We start from the raw sequence: 22,639 nt of genomic DNA, 5'->3' as shown, positions 1-22,639 counted from the left end.
ACAACTTGCTGGAAAATTTGAAAATCTCTTTAACACAGTCAGAATTGTGCATTTGTTGCACAGAACAATGCTTTTGACCAATAGAACAGTTCTTTTAAACAACAGTACAACACTTTTATCCCTTAGAATCATGCATTTGATCTTTGGAATAACGCTTTTCAACATGAAACTATTCTTTTACACTATATTTTAATTCTTTTATTTCACATAGAAGCACTTTTAATCACATAGAGTAGCACATTTATCGCGTAGGTTAGAGCTTTTGACAAATAGGTCAGCGCAAATGTTTTCCTACATCTAAAATAGAGGGTTTTTTTGCATATCACACCAAAATTTCAATATCATTTTCAAATACCCTTTTTCGAGTATATTTGTCTTCAACTATCACAGGTCTTTAAACTGGTCAAATAATCAGCTTATCAATCAAATAGGTTATTTCCAAAGGTTTTCATAAGCATAAAACATTCAACAAGTTAGTGATTGAACCATCTTAAGTGCAAAAAGATCAACATTATTATCAGTTTCTCATCAGGAAACATCAAATCCTTTATCATGAAACTTGATCATATCAACCTTTGTTCATTATCTTGGATATATCATTCCTGTTTGAACCTAGGTTTTATCAAAATAAATATTGCACTCACATTGGAATCAAACAAACTTGTAAACCATCATATGCTTATATGACTTTTAAATATCGCCTTAAGAAAAGAAAACCTAGTTATAAGGCTACTTTGAAGAAGACAAGATTCTTGTACATCAATCGCAAAATCTTGTTAAAACACGGGACATTCCTACACCGTTTTCGTCACTATTTATGTGGTTATGGAACGGAGTTTGACGAAGAAATTTTGCAAGAACATGCTTTTCAACAACAAGATACCTTATCGCAACGCACTAATAACAATGGTAAAATCAACAAAGCTTATCTTCCTAAACCAGTGATCACTTATTGAGTGACATTTTAGAAGATCAAAACTCGAGAAGTCCAAATCAATCACATGCTAGTTTGGACTAGAGCTCAATACGAGCAATTCAGAAAACAACAAAAACAAATGGAAGAAAATCCAATGTTTCATCAATTTGAATACATAGATGTTGGTGAAGAAGTAGTAAATAACACCATTAGAGACCTAGAACAAGATTATAAATTTGACAGACTAATGGAAAATTTATTGGAAAAATAAAAAGAAAAGTACATCCTAATGTTGACAAAATCAGGAGCTAAATTGCCACAAGACTTTAACATAGAAAGTTTGAAACAAGATGCAGAGATGAGTAACCATCAAAACACTGATGATCCCAATAACGAGGATGTAAATCAAGTAAATCATGAGGAAACAAGAGGAGATAAACGAGAAAAGACCATGATGATACAAGAAGAGAGTGTGGTGACAGAAGAACTTATGAGGATGCAAGAAGAACCCATATTGATAATCCTTTGTTAACTCTCACTCGACAAATAGAAACCTTACAACAACAAATACAAGATATACAGAATGGAACAAATTCTAAGAAATATTCATTAGAGGACATCTTCCCATATCCTTTTGACAAAAGTTTAAACATGATACCATTCCCACAACATTGTGAAGTCCCTAAATATGATAAATATGATGGGAAATCCGATCCTCAAGATCACATTAGAAAATTTTGCACCATGAGTATGGAATTTGCACACGATGAAACTTACCTGATGCGTTTATTCCCTAGAAGCTTAAGTGGACAATCAACGGAATGGTTCTCAAGATTACCATCTGGGATTAAATATTTTGAAGAACTTGTGAATAGATTTATCTCACAATACTCCTATAATGTAAGAAATGAGATAACAATGCTAGATCTATGTAACGTCAAGCAAAACAATGGTGAACCTTTCATGGTCTTTTTACAATGACGGAAATGAATGTTAAATAGATATCCAAGAGACATGTACCCGATCAAGAGAAAATGGACATATTCATTGACAACCTTATCAGTGAAAAGAGTTTCCTCTTAAAATGCAATGTCCTCCTTTTGCTAAAATGATTGAAAATGGTCTAAAGATAGAAGATGCAATGGTAAAGAAAGGAGAGTTAAAATTTTGCAATTCCTACAACAACAACAACAATAACAATGACAAACCTAAATTTTGGTCAAAGAATAGGAATGTTACCAATGGAGGAAATGATGACAGCAATGCTACCAAACAACAACCAATCTTAAACTTATCAAGTCAAGTACCAAACAACAACAATCAAGAGAACAGTAGATCCAAGTCTTTCTTCTCCAATCCTCGCAAGAAATTCACAAACATTGGAGAACCGTTGGAATCAGCTTTGAAAACTCTTCTTGCAAATAAATTGATTACCTTACCAGAAGCAAGGAATTATGACCCTCAAGTCAAACCTAATTGGTGGAATGACAATCATTTTTGCAATTATCATCGAAACAAAGGACACCAAGCCAATGATTGTCAAAGATTCAAGCATCTTATTCAAGATTTAATCGATAATGGAACTATCACAGTGGATGGTCATAAGATGAATGAATCACATCTAGCATTCAAAAATCCACTTCCAAATTATGAAAAAGGTGAACAATCCAAACCAAAAGATGAAAAAGGAAAAGCTAAAGTAAACTACACTTACACATATGATGTTGTGGTAAATTTCATCATTGTCAAAGACAACACACCTTCAGAACCAATCAATGTTATTACAAGAAGCAAAGCGAAGGTTACATTTCTGGGTATAACAAATAAATCAACATCCACTTCAAGACAATACAATTTAGTGGAACAATTACAAAAGACACCCACTAAAATTTCAATTTTGGAGCTCCTAAAAGTTTCGTCTATGCATAAGGAAATATTGGAGAAGGCTCTAACAAAAACAACAGTCTCAAAAGATCTAGATGTGGATCAGTTCAAACAAATGGTGGGACACCTCATAGCCCCACATTTCTTGTCCTTTTCTGAAAATGATGACGCATCCTTGCAACACCCTCACAATGGTCCCTTACATGTTGAAGTCACCATTCATAAAACCTGTGTCAAACGCGTGCTCATAGATGGTGGGTATGGCTTATACATTTGTGCATTAAGTTTAATAAAGGCTTTGGGATATTCAGAAAATACAGTAGATCCAAAGAAGAAAATAACTATCAAGGTGTATGATGAGGAAGAACGTTCTTCTAAAGGAACTGTGGTGTTACCAATCAAAATAGGACCCGTGGAAAGTTATACATTGTTCCAGGTTCTGGACTTGAACTTATCTTATAACATTCTTCTAGGAAGACCATGGAATCATGGCATTCAAGAAGTTCCTTCTACATACCACCAATGTGTTAAGTTTCCTCATAATGGACAAGAAATCACTATGGCAGCAAATTCCAGTCAATATTGCAATAATTTGAAACCAGCACAAGATGCAAGAGTTCCACATAACAGAGAATTAGTCTATCCCACTCAAGAAACTCAAGAGAAATTATGGGAAAATTTTGAGAAAATGCTCAAATTAAATGATGAAGGAATGGGAAAGTGTTATTTGCATAACTTACCAGTTTCACCTAAATCATATGGAAAACCTACAAAGGCTCAACCAAGAATCACACAGAAATCAGTTGAAATATTTGATGGAGCATTTGTTAGAGCTGAAACACTTGTAGAAGAAACTGAAGACAAAGACACTCTTAATGTAGGTTTATTTTATGACATGCAAATTGTGAATTTATTTTGAAACGATATACTGATTCAAATCTAGGGGGGAATACCAATGATGAGAGATCTACTTGTGGATGTTGTTTTTTGTTGGATTAGGTGCAATCTCATGTAATAGTAAGAAACAATAATATACTTATCTTGGCTCTACCAAAGTTATATATAAGGGTTGTACCAATCATGTAGGTAAATGCATCCAAAGAGGCCCTATGGCTAAGAAGATAACTTGAAGACTTGGGTCTACCTCAAGCAACTCCTACACCTTTGTATTGTGATAATCAAAGTGTCATTGATTTGGAAAAGAATCTAATATTCCATGTAAGGACCAAGCACATTGTTCTTCAACACCAAGTCATAAAAGAGAAAATTGAAGAAAAAAAAATTCTCTTCTATATTATAAAGGTGAAGATAAAATTATAGATATTCTCACCAAACCACTTTGTAAAGATAAATTTTTTCATCATTATAATAATCTTGGATTACAACCCATTGAAGGGTTTGATATAAACCCCCCAAGTAAAGCTTAAGGGGGGTGTTAGAAATTAATCTTTACTTGATAAAGTTAATTTCCTTTTACTTGTTACTTGTAGGAATATTTATAAGGAATTCATACAATTCCTTTGTCTTATATGAGTTCTCACATAACTCATTTTATTTATTCCAAATATGTCAAAAATTATATTTCCTCCTTATGAGGATTTTTACACTTTTCACACACATAAGATGCTAGATGGCATGCTTAGGCTTGGGAGATACATTTACAACTGCACTCTCACCTCTATATATTTGAGGTTCCTCTCTCATTTATTCATGGTAACATTCCATTGTTAGGTCTCGGAGACAATTGAGAGGGGTGGGTGAATCAGTTGTCTAATGATTTTCAACTAAAATTAACTTAACCAAAACTCAATGCTTAATACAGGTAAACCAAACTTAATGTCAGTAGACATTTTATCAGTTAACTGTAGTACTGATAAAGATCAATGCATGAAACAAAAAGACAACAACTTCCATAACACATAACACCAATGTTTGCATGTGGAAACCCTGTAAGGGGAAAAACCACGGTGGGAAACCTTACCCACAATCAGATGATACTACTGCATATAGTATGTGTATACAATAGGGGGTCTGCACATGCAGAAAGGCCAAGCACCTAGAACTCACTACTCAAACACAAATGGGAGTCACACTGACTACAATTGGATGGTTAAATCCAATAATGATGTACAGCTCAAAATAGCATCTTCATATGCTAGATTCAGTACCGGTTTAGTTCTGATATGCCTTCACAAAAACCTTCCTTCAACCTTCAAATGATGTCTGCGTGTATAGCTCTGCTTATTCTTGCATATACCTCATTACAATCCTTTTCGCATTTTTTTCCTTACATTCTACTTCGATAAAATAAGATCTTACATATATGCCGAAGCCTAGGACCAAAATGTATAGGTCGGCTTTACAAAAGATATTACAACAAAACAATTTACAAGTAAATGAATAACCAATGAAATATCCGATTCAACATGTCGGCTTAATGCATTTGCAATGATAATAAATCATCTCCATAGCATGTCGTGCTGATCTGGAATAGATAAGCCTTCCAGTGTTTATCCTGGACCTATCTGCCAGTAACAGCAAATATGCAAACTCGAATATACCAATGAACAAATCTCCAAGACAAAGTGTCCAAATGATGTTTTTGACATAACCAAATATTCTCCATGTCATTCCAAGTGTTGGTGAACAATATATCCTGTCGGTGAAATAGATACTGGTGACTGTGCATAAGTCACTTGTTTGCCGGTGAACATTGCCAATTCTCCAAGTGTTAGTGGACTAACCAGAGTTGATAAGTGTTGACATCAATGACAAAACCATATCAACATATTCAAAATACCAACATATCTCTCTCTCTCTCTCTCTCTCTCTCTCTCTCTCTCTCTCTCTCTCTCTCTCTCTCTCTCTCTCTCTTTGTAAATTATTTAGGATTTATGTCATCTACATAATATTGGGGTTTTTCTCTTTAATTTTTCCACTTACAAATCTTGTGTATCCTTCTTGGATATTGGTTTACTTTGGTTTAGGAGCACCTAAGGATGAGTAGATACCCTTTTCAATTTTGGCAATTTTGGCATAAGGAATAGTTCTAGTCCATTAGGTTGTATGTTTGGAGCTTGGGGTGCATTTTTGTTTTCTTTGTGAAAGTTTTGTTTTTTGGAAAGACTTACCCTGATGGAGTCACCAGCGGTTGGAGTGAGTCAAAGTGGAACCATCGGATATCGGCGGGAGTGTTTTCCACCTACCCTGATAACCCGATGAAACTGCCAGCTAACAGGTGAGCAAGTCTGGGATGATCAATGTCGATCGCTATACTGCAATGGAAAGTTGCACAAGGTTTACCTCCTGTAACTTGGTGACCATGGTGGGACCCAGCGAGAAGTTAGCAAGTGGAGCGAATCGAAGTGAAGCCATCGAGAATTGGCAAGACTAGTTTTTGTGTCACCCGGTAACCCAATGGGAAAGCATGCAGTTTGGAGCGCACCATCGGCTATCGGCATCACAAGTTTGGAGCTACACCGATAACCTGATGGGAAGGAAGCAGGTTTGGAGCACATCATTGGCCATCAGCAAAACATGTTTGGGGCTACACCGATAACCCAACAATGAAGCATTCTGTTGGGAGCGCACCATCCGCCATCGGTAAGAGTATTTTAATGCTACTCCGATGACCTGATGGAAACCAATGTGGAAGTGCGCAAAGTGTAAAATGTCATCGGACATCGAAGTAAGTGTTTTGAGGCTACTCCAATGACCCGATAGAAAAGAAAGTGAGTTGTAAACTGCCATCACACATCAGTGTAAGTGTTTCGGTGCTAACCCGATGACCCGATGGAAATCAAAAGATAGTTACAGTTAGAAACCGATTGTGTCGAGTTCAATCTCGTCGGTTTGGGATGATTCATGACATGTCGTAGAGGCTATAAAATACCCAATGGGCATTCTGTAACGAGGTTGGATAGGTGATGCAAAGCATCCACACCCATACACAATCCCTACACCTTTTAGGAACCTACCTCACATTGTTGAGGTTTCACAATGATTAATCACTTTCCCTTATGAAGGTTTGCCATAATCTTTTATAAAACTCCACATGTATTGCTTCTTGCCTATGAACACAATCATAACTTCTAGACCAACTAGGATAGGTTTCTTGGCATTGAGGGCAGTCATAAACCAAAGGGAGTATAAGTTTGTTTGAAGGATACCATCACTTTATACAGAGCCTTTACACTTACACACACCCTCTCAAAACTCATACCAACCATTAATTACCAAACACCATGTACTCTGATCCAACCCTCAACATGTATAAAAGGTTACTGTTAAACAATAACTTACTGGCCTCTTTGACACATGCTCACTCGAAGATGAATACCTTTTTCCATTGGACATATTTTGCAGCTCCCTATGGTGGGACTCTAGAAAAGTAGGTTATGATTAACATATCCAAAAATTAGAAAGATCCAACGGTTACGTTTTGAGATATAGACCCTGTATCAGGACTGTACTTTTCTTGAAAAATCAAACCTTCTTGAGGCAAGTTTTCAGTCACCTTCATGCCTCAAACCATGTGAAAAACCCATCATGGAACCCTGCAACAATAATGGAATGATAATTTATATAATATTACATATTTCCACCAATTTTTGTGTCTTGATCAACCAAGAACAAAATGATATAGCATTATCTTTGTCTCAGTTTGCCCAAGTTCTGGGTTTTTACAATTTTGAGAGAACTTATTGTATCTATGCCAAAACAACACCAAATTACATGAAACCTGAAGAAAATGAAAGGTAATTTACTATTCTTAAACCCTCAAACTATTTTAATGAACCTTCAATGCATAGCAATGGTGAAAACTAACAAATTGCAGACTGAATGTGAGGAAAGTTCAGGAAAAACACAGAATGTGCAAGGAAACCACTTACTATTATTGCCAAAAACTTTAATTTCGAGATTTACATATTTTTAAGGAGTTCTTTCACCATATTTATAGAATTATAAGGATTCCCAACTGACCAACCAACTATAACCACCCAAAACCAACCTTTTTTGCAAATGTTGTCAAGCAACTTTGAAAAGTTGCATTGACATCATTTCTTGCTTTTTGACAACTTTTGGTTTATTGTAATTCTTGATCATCCAATACCCAAAATAGGTTAAATAACATTTTATAACATTAAAAATGACACAAAATACTCCCCACAACCTTGATATTTCCGTTTTGACTTGTTTTGACCACTAGGCCCTATCTGAGCAATTTGACAATTTTCAAGACATATGACTCAACTGACTCAACCTTTACATTTTAATGGCACTATTGGCCTTATTACATCATATTGGGTCTAAATAGACCTTATTTGAACAAAACAAAAACAAACTAAATCATGCCCCACATATGGGCCCTTGAAGAGATGAGGTGCTCCTCCACCATACTCCCCTTAGAAAAGAACTCATGCCCCATGAGTATCCATCATGAAAGGGACCTTGAATCATCTAATATCCTGCAACAACAAAAGGATAAGAACCTACAATCCAATTCACACAATAAGGATCAGAAAAGAACTTTCCCATTGGTGGGCAACCGGTATATGCATGTGTAGAAACTTGAACCGGTTGGCTTGGTTCATGTGGCTTCTCTAGAACACTCTGATTTGGATCAGTTTTCATAATAGGTGTACTGATCTAAGTGGGTTTAGTAGGACACCAAATAGAACCAATCATTACCCCAATGCTATCCTTGTGTTCCACCTTCTCTTGTGTAGATTTTGTTTCAATTTTCTCGGCTTGAACCAATGTCTTCTTACCAAACATCACAATCTTACCTTTACCCTTAACATCCTCACTCATGGGCAAGAATGTATATTGTAATCCATTCTTCTCAAGAGTATAAGTGTTCTCCCTACCATTGTAGAGTGTACGGTTGTCATATTGCCATGGTCTGCCAAGTAAGATATGGCTACACTCCATGGGTAAAACATCACATAGAACACTTTCCTTGTATTCACCAATCTAAAAATCAACTCTTGCCTGCTCTTTAACCAACAAACTAATATCATCATTAACCCAAAATTATTTATATGGATTCTTATAAGGTATCCTCTCTAATTGCAATTTCTCAACCATTTCATTTGAAACCATATTATCACTTGAACCTGAATCAACAACCAAAGTACAAAGTTTACCTTTGCACTTACACTTTGTCCTAAAGAGGCTTCTCCTTTGAATGGGTTCATGTTGTGTTGATGTCTTCAACAAGGACTTCTTCATCATCAAACACTCACCAACTTCTCCTGTACACACAATTGTCTTTGGACTATCACTAACCTCTTCCTCTTGAGCATATGCAACCCTTCTAGAGGATGATGATGATGATGCTCCCTTCTCAGGACATTTGAAACAAGGATGCCCATACTCATTATAGTTGTAACATCTCCCTGAAAATTGGTTAAAACCCCTACCAAATCTACCTCTATTACCACCAAAACCACCTCTAAAATCAGAAAATGAATGCTCTTTATCTTTCTTTACTTCACCTTCTTCCTCATTGTTTGGTTTATGTGAAGTAAATGTACCTCTACCCCTACCATTGTTATTGCCTCTACCTCTTGCAGCCTTATCTTGTCTCCTCTTCATCTTTTCTTCCACCTTGAGAGATAATTGATAACATTCCTTGACATTATTGGGGTTAGCCACAACCAACTCATCTTGAATATTAAATCTCAAACCTCCTAAGTATCTAGCAACCTTAACAAATTCATCTTCTTCTCTACCAGACCTTATACTCAACTTTAAAAATTCATTAGTATATGCCTTAACATCTTGTTCCTTTTGCCTTAACCCTTGCAATCTCTTATACAATTGAATTTCATAGTCTTTAGGAAGGAAATTACCTTTTAGTTTAGCCACCATCCGACCCCAAGAAGTAACCTTGGTCTTTCCTCTCTTTCTTCTATTAGCTTCTTCATGATCCCACCATAGGAGTGCATGTCCCTTGAGTTTTGTCTTTTCCTATTTGACCTTTTGTTCATTAGGTATGCCTTCGCCATCAAAATAAGCATCCATTGCTGCTATCCAATCCAAAAGTTCTTCCTCTTTCAAACTACCATCATACATTGGTATATCACCCCTTACCTTGTACTTGTCTCCTTTTACCACCTTAAGAATTCTGAGTGTTCTTTGTTCTTCAGGGTCTATATGCTCTTCAGTTTCTTCCTTTGCCTCATGGAACTCTTCATCTCCTTCCTCTTCTTCACTAACATCCCCTACATCAACATTTCTTCTCTGACTAGTCTCCAAGGCTTAAAGCCTTGCTAAGAGGGCATGATAGGACTCTTGTAACCTTGTGTTCTTCTCCTTCAATTCTTGGATCTCCCTTGTTCTACCTGCATTCTTCAGAGACATCTTGTCTCACTCCTTTCAACCTTCAATAAGAACTACCCCCGTGCTCTGATACCAATCTGATGTAGTGCATTCACACCCACACACAATCCCTACACCTTTTAGGAATCGACCTCACATTGTTGAGGTTTCACAATGATTAATCACTTTCCCTTATGAAGGTTTGCCATAATTTTTTATAAAACTCCACACATATTGCTTCTTGCCTATGAACACAATCATACCTTCTAGACCAACTAGGATAGGTTTCTTGGGATTGAGGGCAGTCATAAACCAAAGGGAGTATAAGTTTGTTTGAAGGATACCATCACTTTATATAGAACCTTGACACTTCCACACACCATCTCAAAACTCATACCAACCATTAATTACCAAACACCATGTACTCTGATCCAACCCTCAACATGTACAAAAGGTTACTATTAAACAAGAACTTACTGGCCTCTTTGACACATGTTCACTCAAAGATGAATAACTTTTTCCATTGGACATATTTTGCAGATCCCTCCAGTGGGACTCTAGAAAACTCAAGTATGACAAACATATCAAAAAATTAGAAAGATCCAATGGTTACATTTTGATATATTGAGCCCGTATCAGGACTATATTTTTCTTGTGACAGTCAAACCTTCTTGAGGCAAGTTTTCAGTCACCTTCATGTCTCAAACCATGTGCAAAACCTATCATGAAACCCTGAAACAATAATGGAATGATAATTTACATAATATTACATATTTCCACCAATTTTTGTGGCTTGATCAACCAAGACCAAAAAGATATAGCATTATCTTTGTCTCAGTTTGCCCTAGTTCTGGGTTTTGACAATTTTGAGAGAACTTATTGTATCTTTGCCAAAACAACACCAAATGACATGAAACCTGAAGGAAATGAAAGGTAATTTACTGTTCTTAAACCCCCAAACCATTTTAATGAACCTTCAATACATAGAAATGGTTAAAACTAACAAATTACAAATTGAATGTGAGGAAAGTTCAGGAAAAACACAGAATGTGCAAGGAAACCACTTACTATTATTGCCAAAAACTTCAATTCTGAGAATTACATCATTTTGAGGAATTATTTCACCATATTTATAGAATTATAAGGATTTCCAACTGACCAACCAACTATAACCACCCAAAACCAACCTTTGTTGTAAATGTTGTCAAGCAACTTTGAAAAGTTGCATTGACATCATTTCTTGCTTTTTGACAACTTTTGGTTTATTGTACTTCTTGATCATCCAATACCCCAAACAGGTTAAATAACATTTTATAACATTAAAAATGACACAAAATACTCCCCACAACCTTGATATTTCCATTTTGACTTGTTTTGACCACTAGGCCCTATCTGAGCAATTTGACAATTTTCAGGACATATGACTCAACTGACTCAACCTTTACATTTTAATGGCACTATTGGCCTTATTATATCATATTGGGTCTAAATAGACCCTATTTAAAACAAAACAAAAACAAACTAAATCATGCCCCACATATGGGCCCTTGAAGGGATGAGGTGCTCCTCCACCAATAGGTGGAATAAAGAACATCTTTTGAATAACAATTTGAGGACTATTTTTTGGTTTCTTTCTCAAAGTTCAATTTTCGTTTGAAAACTATAAATAATGGCTTAAATCTTTAAATGATAGTGTGATAGAGTAGATGTTACTTTTCTAAGTTTTGTGAGTCCCAATTTTGAAGTCGTGTCAAGCTCGGCTCTGTAAATAAGTTATCATTTTGTTTCTTGTTTTCTGTTGGTGACAAGTAGTTATAACATGGCTCTGTCTTGATTCTCCATCATGGTATCCACGCGACCATTGGAGGTTGTCAAGAAGAGTCATCCATGTATAGTAGAGTTCTATGTGTAGTAGACTAGGGAATGGCGTCGATCGTTTCAACAAACTGGCCCTAGGCGAGCTTGATGATAACTTGGCTAGGTATCAATGACCAAGAGGAATCACTTGCAGGGTAGACTGGAGTCTAGGCTGTTAGCCTTAGACCAGAGGAAGATGGAATCAAAGGGAGAGAAGATCCAAGCATGAGGAGGAAAACAACTTAGCAGAAGTTGTAGGTATAATCCATGGTAGAGAAAACCCTGCAAGGTGGCTAGTGAGATCCGGTGGATTAGTGAGTTGGTGGATTTATGAAAGTGAATTCACACAGAGCAGAGTATCAAACCTCGGTAGTGAGGACCTAGAGTGGATTAGGGGAATAGTGAGAGGAGAATTCTCAAGTTGGGCTAGGATGAAAGTCTTAGAGTGAGTCAAGCTGACTCAAGCAAACTAGGATCCTCCCTATCATACTTGCTCTTGTTTTGGCTTCTCACGTAATGCTAACATATGCCTTCAAACAGCCCAGACAGGTAGTAGAGTTGGCTTGGACCATGGGTTTTATCCCCATTGGTCTTGGGTTCGACTCTAAGGCCTGGAATCAACCGATGCACCTAGCTTATGGGTGGCTTGGTACATCTTCAGGGACTAGTCTTGCCCCAAATGGGTGCTGGGCTAGGTCGCGAAGATACCTTGGACTAACAAAAAAAATGTATACCTTCAAATATTTTCTCCTTGATTACTTTATTTTTTGTACTTTATGTTATTTTTCTTTCAATTACTTGTAGTTTAAATGTGTGTTGGGTTGAATCAACACATTCTATCCATCTTAAAAAGTAATTCAACTTCCTCTAAGTCTCTAACCTCAACTATAGGTTCCCACACCTTGAGATCATTCTCAGTGTGTCATTGGAATGTTAAACTAATTTCAATAGGGTGCAATTTCATGTGACAAGATAAGTTACTACTTAGTTGTACAAATCCTTTGAGGCCTTCAAATAAAGGACACCAACATGACATTAAAGCATGATGTTAATGAAGGTTAATGATTTTTTTAAGTTTAATTTTTATTTATTTCCCACGCCTAGGGTTTAGCTTTTGGATTTTCCCTTTCAAACAAGAACCCCGTGAGAAATCACAAGAGTTAAAGATATTTTTTCTATGCTTATTTTGGCCAAATTAGTTTCTCTCCTTCATAGGATTTTATCTTACATGCATTCATGGCATCACTTTAGTAGATTCCATGCATTCTTTTCTTTTTTCATTGATTTATACTTTTAGATTTTTAAATGGGATAATGAACCATTCTAATGTTATTTTTTTAATTATGGCATCCTAGTTCACCTAGAGAAATTTTCTTGATGGTGCACAATTTTTACAAATTTCAATGTTGTGTTCAAAAGATGCTCAAAAAATTAGAGATCTTTTGTACTTAGATCACCAATTGGCACATTATTTTAATTTTCAATAAAATATCTTAATTTTTTGTGCTATTGGGTGAACTATTCACATCATTTAATTGGGCCCTATTGTTCATGTAAATAAAATAAAATGAAAAATTAGATTTAACGACCTACTTTGTGTAATTTGTACCTTAAGAAAGTTGTCAATCTAATAACTATTTTCCTCTATTCTATTAGTTAAAGATAGCCATGATATTATCTTGGTTGTCCTTCTCTTATTTTTGGTATTTTTGAGGGATAATGGAAATAAATAAGGTGAAGATTCATTATACCTTTTGTGTTGCATAGAATATTTTAGTCTGACAAATGAACACTATTGCACTATTGGTTCTCAAAATCCACACAAGCACTTGAATGTCCTCACTACTCATTTAATATGTGTGATGAATTAGTCTAACAACAAGATGCATGGTAGACTACAATCTCTTGAATGCCAATTTGATAGTTCTCTTCCATTGTGTCATTGTTCAAGGTAGTACAACATGACATGTTTGTAAGTCCCATTTTGTTATCTATAAAGAACCTATGAACCAATAAAGAAGGGGGAGAGATGTAATCAAGAGACACACATGTTACATTTTCACTCAATCTTAAAATGCCAAAAGTAAATATGTAAAAGCATTGTGGAAACAACATGAGGGATATGAATAAAATGTTAGTTTTTAATATCCTGTACAATTCAATTTATCATAGAAAGCCTCCATTAAATGGACATAACACCCTAAAGGATAAATCAACTTTTTAAAATTATAAAAGCATGTCACTAGTTTGAAGTTTCTACTTGAAAAGTAACACATCCAAAGATTACAAAAGATCTAAATTATATCTTGAACCTCATCTTAAAATGTAGTATAACAATCATCAACTAGAAACACCAATCCAAAGGATTTTAATTCCAAATTAAAAACTTTTTCATAATCATGTAGTAGTTTCATACATGCAACAATAATCGTGTCTACTATTTTCTATCATGTTGCTTCTAACTTTTTCTAGGCTAAGTTTCCCATAAATAAGATCCTCACACTTATTCATACTCAAACTAAAGTAGAAATACTCTTGTCCTATGTGCTTTATAGACTTTTTGTTTTAAATCAAGTATTCATTTATACCTCATTAGCTTCATATGTTTGAATTCATTATAAGTAATATCTGAATATGAGATATGAAAGTTATGAGCAAATAAATATATGAAGCCATGATCTTTTCATTTATTTATTTTGTTCATTGTGAAAGATTTTAATGTATTCATGATATACTTCCATATTTTCTTTAATTTGGGTTGTTGGAAATATGTTGCTGAGAAATAAAAATCATTTCATTGAAAAGAATCGCATTGTTCACCTAGATTTTTATTTGAATCTTAGTACTTTATTTCCCTTTTCTCTCATTGTGATCTAATAAGAGCATAATGAAAATCCAACAAAGAATCAACTTCTAAAATTCTAGAGGTTGATTTGGAAACTATGTCCCACATTTGTAGGCTTCCCCCTATTAGCGCAAGTTCGCATTAGGTTAGAGATTGGAACATCAATAGGAGCCATTGCAAAAGATATGTAAGAAAAAAGAAAATTTTATTAGAAATTCTTGAAGTAAAGTACCTTTTAGAGATGTAACTTTTGATAATCGATTCTTATTTTAATGACTTTTCTTTTAAATGAAGATCTCCACATATTGAATGCATTGAACTGATTAGTTTTGAAATCATTAAAATTCTTAAAATTCCTTCAAAATCCTTCAAAATCCTTCAAAATGAACTCAAAAAATTCTATAAAACAATCGAGATCTAACTAGAATAAAAGGTAGTGAGCTCTAAGGAGGAAGGATCAAAAGAGGAAAATCAATGTAAACTCTCAAAGAATATTGATCTACGATAATCAAGAGTGAGGGATTTGACCAAAATTTCATTTGTTAAGACTTCTTTTTGTTTGTGCCTGAATCGAATAATGGTTGTAAGCCGAGAAATTGGAAGACTTCAATATTCCAGTAAATGAGATTTGCAGGTGGGCGGGCGATACGTTCCTTTCAGTGACGTCAGCTATGACCTTATGTAGTCGACATTATTTTTTCGTCAAAATTGATCGGCTAATTAATTAAGTATTTCCCAGCATCAAATCTCATCTGCAAACGTCAAGGCTTACGTCACGTAACCTTAGTAATGTATTTCGTAATTATATTACTATATTTAATGAAAGTTACCACTATAATAATATTTTTAAGTTGTAACAAAACTTGTATTTTTGTATCAGTTAATTTTCATAAATTATTCGTATATTAATATTATGATCGTTTGGGGAAACAATCCTAATTGATGGCGGCAGGATACAGATTAGAGAAATAACTAGAGGATTCCCTTCCTCCAATTCGGCTAAGTGTATCCGTAGGGTATTGTAATGTTTTTATTAATGTTAAATATTGCGATACAATTCAATATAAATAGAAATTCAAATCTTCTTAAATTTGATTTTAGATATTCTTATAATGTTGTTTCATTTGTCAATCTTATATAAAATGTTATTCAACTATTGTAATGGTTGTTCTGATTTTCAGAGAGCAAAAACCAATATGCGAATCTTCTTGGAGTCTCTCAATATGGATAGGGGTAGGGGTGAAGAGATTCTCATAATAGTTTACGTAATTAGCATAAGTTTGCATACTCTTTCTATACAGGCCCTCTTTTAACAATGTTATGGCTTATTTGACCTCCTCAGACTTCGCACAAGTGCGGTGCAAATGGCATCACCCACCAGGCCCATCGAAGTATCATAGCTAAGGCAGCCCAAGGCAGTGGAGGTAGCTGCGTATTGCTTTTTCTCCACGTTCAAAGCTGCCAAACGAATGGACTATGTTGTACAAGAAATGCTCCAAAAGTTCAACGTTATGAATTTGAGCCTGCACCAAGTGCTTTTCGCCTATGATCCTCTGCACCACTCCTTCAATATCTGTGTTAATTAAAAATTTCTCCTGAAGTTCATCAGTCACCGAGCATTGAGTGCAGCTACACTCGCACCTTTGAATTTTCAAGAAATGATACTTCTAGTCTTCAACCTCTTACTCCTAAGTGTTGTGTTTGTCTAAAGAAATATAATGCTAGTTCACAGGCCACCCATCAAACCATCGTCGTCACAAGTGAAGACCTTATCATTTGAGGAGATGTGAGCGAACCCCTCCTGAAAGAGTTCGGTTGTCACCCGTCCTAGGTGTAAGATCGAGAGGGAGATTTGGAGACTGATGTAAGGTGAGTTTAAACGAAGTCTGCTGTACACCGATCCCGAAGCGCTTGCAGAAACAAAGACCTCGCAAACACCGTTTAGAAGTGGTCTCGACCACCCACTACGTCTGTGACAAAAATGGTACCAACGGGTCTGTGCCACTTTGTATTGAATCAGGAGATGGTCAGCAGTCTCTTCATTTTCTTTGCATAGAGTACACCAGTGAGGGCCCGAGATACCAATCTTTTGCAGTCTATTCCCCATTAAGTTGCACTTGTGAAGGGTGGTCGAAACAAATGCTCCCATCTTAGGGGGGACATTTGTGCCCCAACAGAGCTCCGTTGGCCAATGATAAGCATCGATTTCGTACTAATGACCTCAAAGTCAATCTTACTGGGATAAGAATCAAATTTAGCCACACAATACATAATTTTATCGTTACCATTAGATAATAGCAAATGTCGCTTGCCGAGCTTTTTTTAGCAACTGTTCCTTACAATCATAGTCCAACATATCAAAGTCTTTCTATTTGTAAGATTCGACGTCATCATCATTAATGATAATGAAACAGTCCCTCACTTTGCTACCATAGGTCTCCAATGGCGTGTGCACTACTTTCTTCAAGCCTAGGATGGTGACAAGAGGGTACTAGTCATTCCAAGAATCATACAAGGAGGAGCTATCAAGGTAACACACCTAATTTTCCATAGGAGGTTAGATTATAGTGCTCCTATATTTGATAATAAAATTCCGTACTGAAGAGCCCCTAGGTGGATTGGCAATAGTGAGTATGCGGTTAAGAGAATCATCATACTCACTATTGCCAATCCACCTAGGGGCTCTTCAGTACGGAATTTTATTATCAAATATAGGAGCACTATAATCTAACCTCCTATGGAAAATTAGGTGTGTTACCTTGATAGCTCCTCCTTGTATGATTCTTGGAATGACTAGTACCCTCTTGTCACCATCCTAGGCTTGGAGAAAGTAGTGCACACGCCATTGGAGACCTATGGTAGCAAAGTGAGGGACTGTTTCATCATCATTAATGATGATGAAAGAGTCTGCTCTAGAGGGCTACATGTATTTTGAAGATCCGCCATGTTAGCTTGGCCCCAAGAGCAATGTTCTATGTTTGCATTTCACGAATACTGGCATCCCCTCTCAATTTCAATTTTTTTTTATAGTGTCCCACAATAAGAGATGAGGTATGTGTTTCTTTTTCATTGGAGCCTTCCCAAAGGAAACTTTTTTGCAGAGAGGCTATCTTTGTGCTATCCCCATTCGATAATTCGATACATGAAAGCATACATATTGGTATGATAGCGATGACTGCCTTAAGCATGGTGATTTTGCTAGACATGGTGAACCATCTCCCCTTCCAACATCCCACCTTCTTCGTGCACTTCCCAATAGTGTCGCACCAAATATTGTCTTTGATTGCCCCCATTGAATAAAGGTATGCCTAGATACATGGATGGTAGACGTTCAACACCAAATCTAAATAAAGGGGGAAAATTGCATGTTGCGTTGCAATTTGACACGACATGTATCCCTTGCACCAATGTATTCGAAAAACAATAAGAATAAGACTTCTAATCACAAAGGTTTTTACTCAGATTTGGGCACACCTACGTAGATACATTCTAGGCGAGACACCTAAATCTCTAGTCAATCGGTCTAGGGCAATGTATCCCCTTCATAATTGACACTCAGTATGTAATCGCAGGATTGAGCTACAACTTGCGCTCTCGCCCTATTTATATAGAAACCCGAACGAAATACCGTTCAAGATCAAGCCAAGAGGTGATGAAATCCTCTCGGTACAGAAGCCAAGAGGTGATGAAACAAAATACTTTATCAACGATATAACTTGTGATCTTCAATTTTTATTTTGATAACATTTTTAAATAAAAATCTTGTTTATAAAAACAAGTCATGTCAAATTTTAAGAATAGAAAGATGCTATTATAAGAAAAAAGTTTGGAAAACAAAAAATTATAATTTTCCTATTTTCATTCTTTCCTTTTTCTGAGTGATTGCTTGGAAAACAAAACATTACAATATTTCCTATTTTCATTCTTTCATTTTTCTGAAGATGAATCACTCAGAGAGATTGGAAACTCCAATCATGCATAAAGTTTACATACTCCATTTCTCATTTTCATTCTTTTCTTTTTCTGAAGATAAATCACTCAGAGAGATTGGAAACTCAAATTATACGTCAAGCTTACATACTCCATTTCATAGACTGTGAAAAGCTAATATACTATTTATAACCAATCAAAAGCCTAAATCTTAAGTCTTATTCAAACGATGCCTCCATTGATACGAATAACCTGGCCATTAACCCACTCAGCATCATCTGTAGCAAGGAAAGCCGCCACGGGAGCAACATCCTCCTTCTGCCCCAGCCGCTCAAAGGGTGACTCCATGGCAATCCTATCAACCAACTCCTCACTCTTCCCCTCCAAAAACAACTCCGTCACAATCCCACCTGGTGCGATGCAATTTGCAGTAATGCGAGTCCCCCTCAACTCCTTGGCCAAAATCCTGGTCATGGTCTCAACGGCAGCATTGGTGGCGGCGTAAGCCCCATACCCAGGCTTCACAGTCCCCACAAGCGAGCTGCTCAAATTGATAATGCGGCCACCGCCACCACGTACGAGTCTGTTTGCCGCTTCCCTCGAGCACAAAAACGCTCCTTTGCAGTTAATGTTGAAAGTCCGATCCCAATCCTCTTCAGGCGTGTTTGCAATTGAGGGTGAGTTGGAATCGAGCACTCCCGCACAGTTCACGATTATGTGGACGCCTCCGAACGCTTTCTCCGCTGCATCGAATAATTTTTTCACGTCCCCAGAAACTGAAATATCTGCTCTGCATATAATCGCTCTTTCTCCGTCCTTGTTTTCATTGATTATGGCTGCGACTTCTTCTGCTTTTTGCTGGTTTCCTACATAATTTATCACGACTTTGGCTCCTTTTTCAGCCAAATGCAGAGCAATTTCTCTGCCGATGCCTCTCGAGGCACCCGTCACGATGGCTACGCGCCCTTCCAAACTGCTGCCCTGCTTTTCCTGACTACTCATTGTCAAAAATCTATAATTTGTGAAGACAATTCGCTTTATGTTTGTGCCTGAAATCTGAATTGAATTGAATTTAAATAGGTTCGAGTAAATCAGATTTGGCATCTGGGCGGCCGATAAAATTCATTTCCGTGACGTCATTGATTTTATATTATTTTGCCGTTTCAAACATTTGCAGTCAACATTGATTGGCGATATCAATTAATTATTTCAATGTTGCGATTGAAAGGAAAGATTTTCCAGCATTCAAATCTCATCTGCAAACGTCAAGGCTTACGTCACGTAACTTTTAATTGAAAGGAAAGATTTTCCAGCATTCAAATCTCATCTGCAAACGTCAAGGCTTACGTCACGTAACTTTTAATAGCATATTTTGTAATCAAGTGATCAATGGGCACTTAATTGAATAGCTTTAAATAATTCAGGGATGAAACCGCACTTGTTAAAATGATTTATTTATTTAAATAGAGAGGGCCAAGCAGTTTATTGGAGTTTCACTTTTTTTTAAATAGGTGGTGGGTGAACCGGGACTTATACCTAATTTGTTATAATTTTATGGCAAACCTTTTCAATTGATGGCGATGGGATATGATATCAAAGAAACAATTATAGAAGATTCACTCTCCTTGATAAAGTAAAATATATAATTTTTAGATTTAATTCTAGACAATATTATTGTGTTGTTCTACTTTGTCAATCCTACATATACTGTTGTTTGACTATTCTAATGGTTACTCTAATTTATTATAGATGGGAAGAAATTATGTCTCACAAAATTCTTTAGGTCTTCATATTTTGATGGTATCCACAACTATCATGATTATAAATATAAATGTCTTTATTTGTTTACAAGATTCTTAAATTTGATTAAGCTTTCATTTCAATGAGGAATATGAACATGTTAATTTAAAGAATATTAATTTTATTTTAGAAATAGCTTTATATTAATTTAGTTGATTAATACATTCATATAGATTTCAGAAATTAGTCTACTTTTATAAATGAGTATCTTTTGTCAATCATATTTACAATCATGTAAGTTTGGTTTATAAATAATAAATACATATGTTGTAATGTATTTGAGACTGTTTACTTTCGTAACTAGATCATTTGTATAAATTATATTTATGATCCAATATATTAAATCTTATTGTATACACATAAAATTGGTTATGAGCAATTAAATAAATATTTTATATTTATTTAATAATTATTCTTCTATTAAATAGTTAATTTGAAAAGATTAATTTATTTAATTCATTTTATATTCTTCTATTAATTAATTTAATTGAAACATTTTATCAATTAATTCGTTATATCCTTTTCTTCTAATCAATTAATTAAATATCTAATATTTAATTGTTCATGTATCTACTATTCTATAGTCTCATTAATTAAATAATTTCTTAATTATTTAATTATATTTCCAACTCACCTTTCCATCTCCATGTCATCTCCACTTTGCCAACTCATTCATCATGTGGCTAAATTAATTCAACAAAATTCAATTAAATTAAATCATTTATTAGCCAATTATCTCCAACTTCCAAAATAAATGAAATATTGTGTACGTGCACATATTTCCTAGCCTTCTTCTATATTCTCTCTAACATCACTATATCTTAGGAGGACTTGAGTCCACTTGTCCTCTCATTCTTACATCCTTTCCAATTATCCTATATCATCTCAAGTCTTCAACTCAGTCAAGGTGAGATGAGTGACACTTGTCTTCTCCTTCCCCCTTTCTCTCAACCTTCAACCTCTTACTCATAGCCATCCAATTTGCAAGATTCGATCATGATCGTTGATCTCTGTCACCTAAGCTCGTGCACTCAAAAATCTATAAAAAGAGGTCTCCTAAGCCATTTTGAAACTAATAGCTAATCTTATAGTCATTCTAGGAGTTTTTTTCTTGCATCCATGAGTTTGAGTTTGAAGCAAATACCAATTTTAGAATTTTTATCATAGCTTAATATCATGTTAGCTTAAATCATTTGCATATGAATATTATAGCATCAGTTAACTATTAGTTCATTCTTCATATGCCATCTTGGAAGCTACCAGTGCTTGTCTGAGATCAAATCATCTGCAACCAAGAACAATGGAGTTAGGACACAATGAGGTGTAAACCGTGGAAGGTATAATCTTGTTTATTTCATTTACTTCATGTTACTTCATTGGTTGAAGTTAAGTTTCCTGTAGATTTCCTTTTTATATTTTATGATCTAAACTAACAAGTTTCAGGATATTTCTTTGGAGTTCAACTTTAACATTTTTGGCGCCCACTGTGGGGATCAGGCCTCGCACTTACCTTTCTAATATCCTGTCTTATTCTCGCAGAATCAATTTAACGCTTTTGTAAGTCAGTTTCATGCATCTGTGAAATTTGACAACGCATTTGTTAAGTAGGTTAGCGCTTTTATTGCTTAGTTTAACGTCTGTTTTAAATAGAATGGTGTTTTTAATCATGAATTCGCGCATTCAAGAAATACAGGGTTAGCACCTTTGTCGTACAATTTAGCACTTTTATTGTTTAGGATAGTGCTTTTGCCATCTAGGATAGCGCTTTTGCAGTTTTAGCACTTATGTTCTATCACTGGGTGAAATTTGAATTTTTATAATCTGAAAGCTAACAATTTTGCAGGTCCGAATGTCCAAGGCTTAAGAATTTGAAAACTATTGACATTTGTGGGTGCAGGGTCCATTTTGAGCAAATTTCATGCATTTCCTCACTTAGCTAAATTAAGGGTTTTTCAAGTAAAACATCATATCTTACTCATCTAGTCTAACTAGGAGGATAATCAACAGCATGCACCTTGCATTTGAGTGTTTTCCTTAAATTAGTTGCACATAGATTCTTAGAAGTCTTAAAATAAACCTTT

At 35.5% G+C, this 22,639-nt stretch overlaps 1 protein-coding gene across 1 annotated transcript; it reads right to left on the bottom strand.

The window, feature by feature from the left end:
• Positions 1-18,729: 18,729 nt before the first annotated feature.
• On the bottom strand, positions 18,730-19,829 carry LOC131874672 (short-chain type dehydrogenase/reductase-like). Its single transcript, XM_059218557.1, has one exon. It carries the CDS (start codon positions 19,758-19,760, stop codon positions 18,981-18,983), a length of 780 nt encoding a protein of 259 aa, XP_059074540.1. The 5' UTR covers positions 19,761-19,829; the 3' UTR covers positions 18,730-18,980.
• Between the last annotated feature and the right edge of the window lie 2,810 nt (positions 19,830-22,639).

The sequence above is a fragment of the Cryptomeria japonica genome, chromosome 3, assembly GCF_030272615.1.
Source record: "Cryptomeria japonica chromosome 3, Sugi_1.0, whole genome shotgun sequence".
In the NCBI taxonomy this organism is placed as follows: Eukaryota; Viridiplantae; Streptophyta; class Pinopsida; order Cupressales; family Cupressaceae; genus Cryptomeria; species Cryptomeria japonica.
The sequence above is the reverse complement of the archived record's forward strand: the minus strand, read 5'-3'. Positions and strand labels throughout refer to the sequence as shown.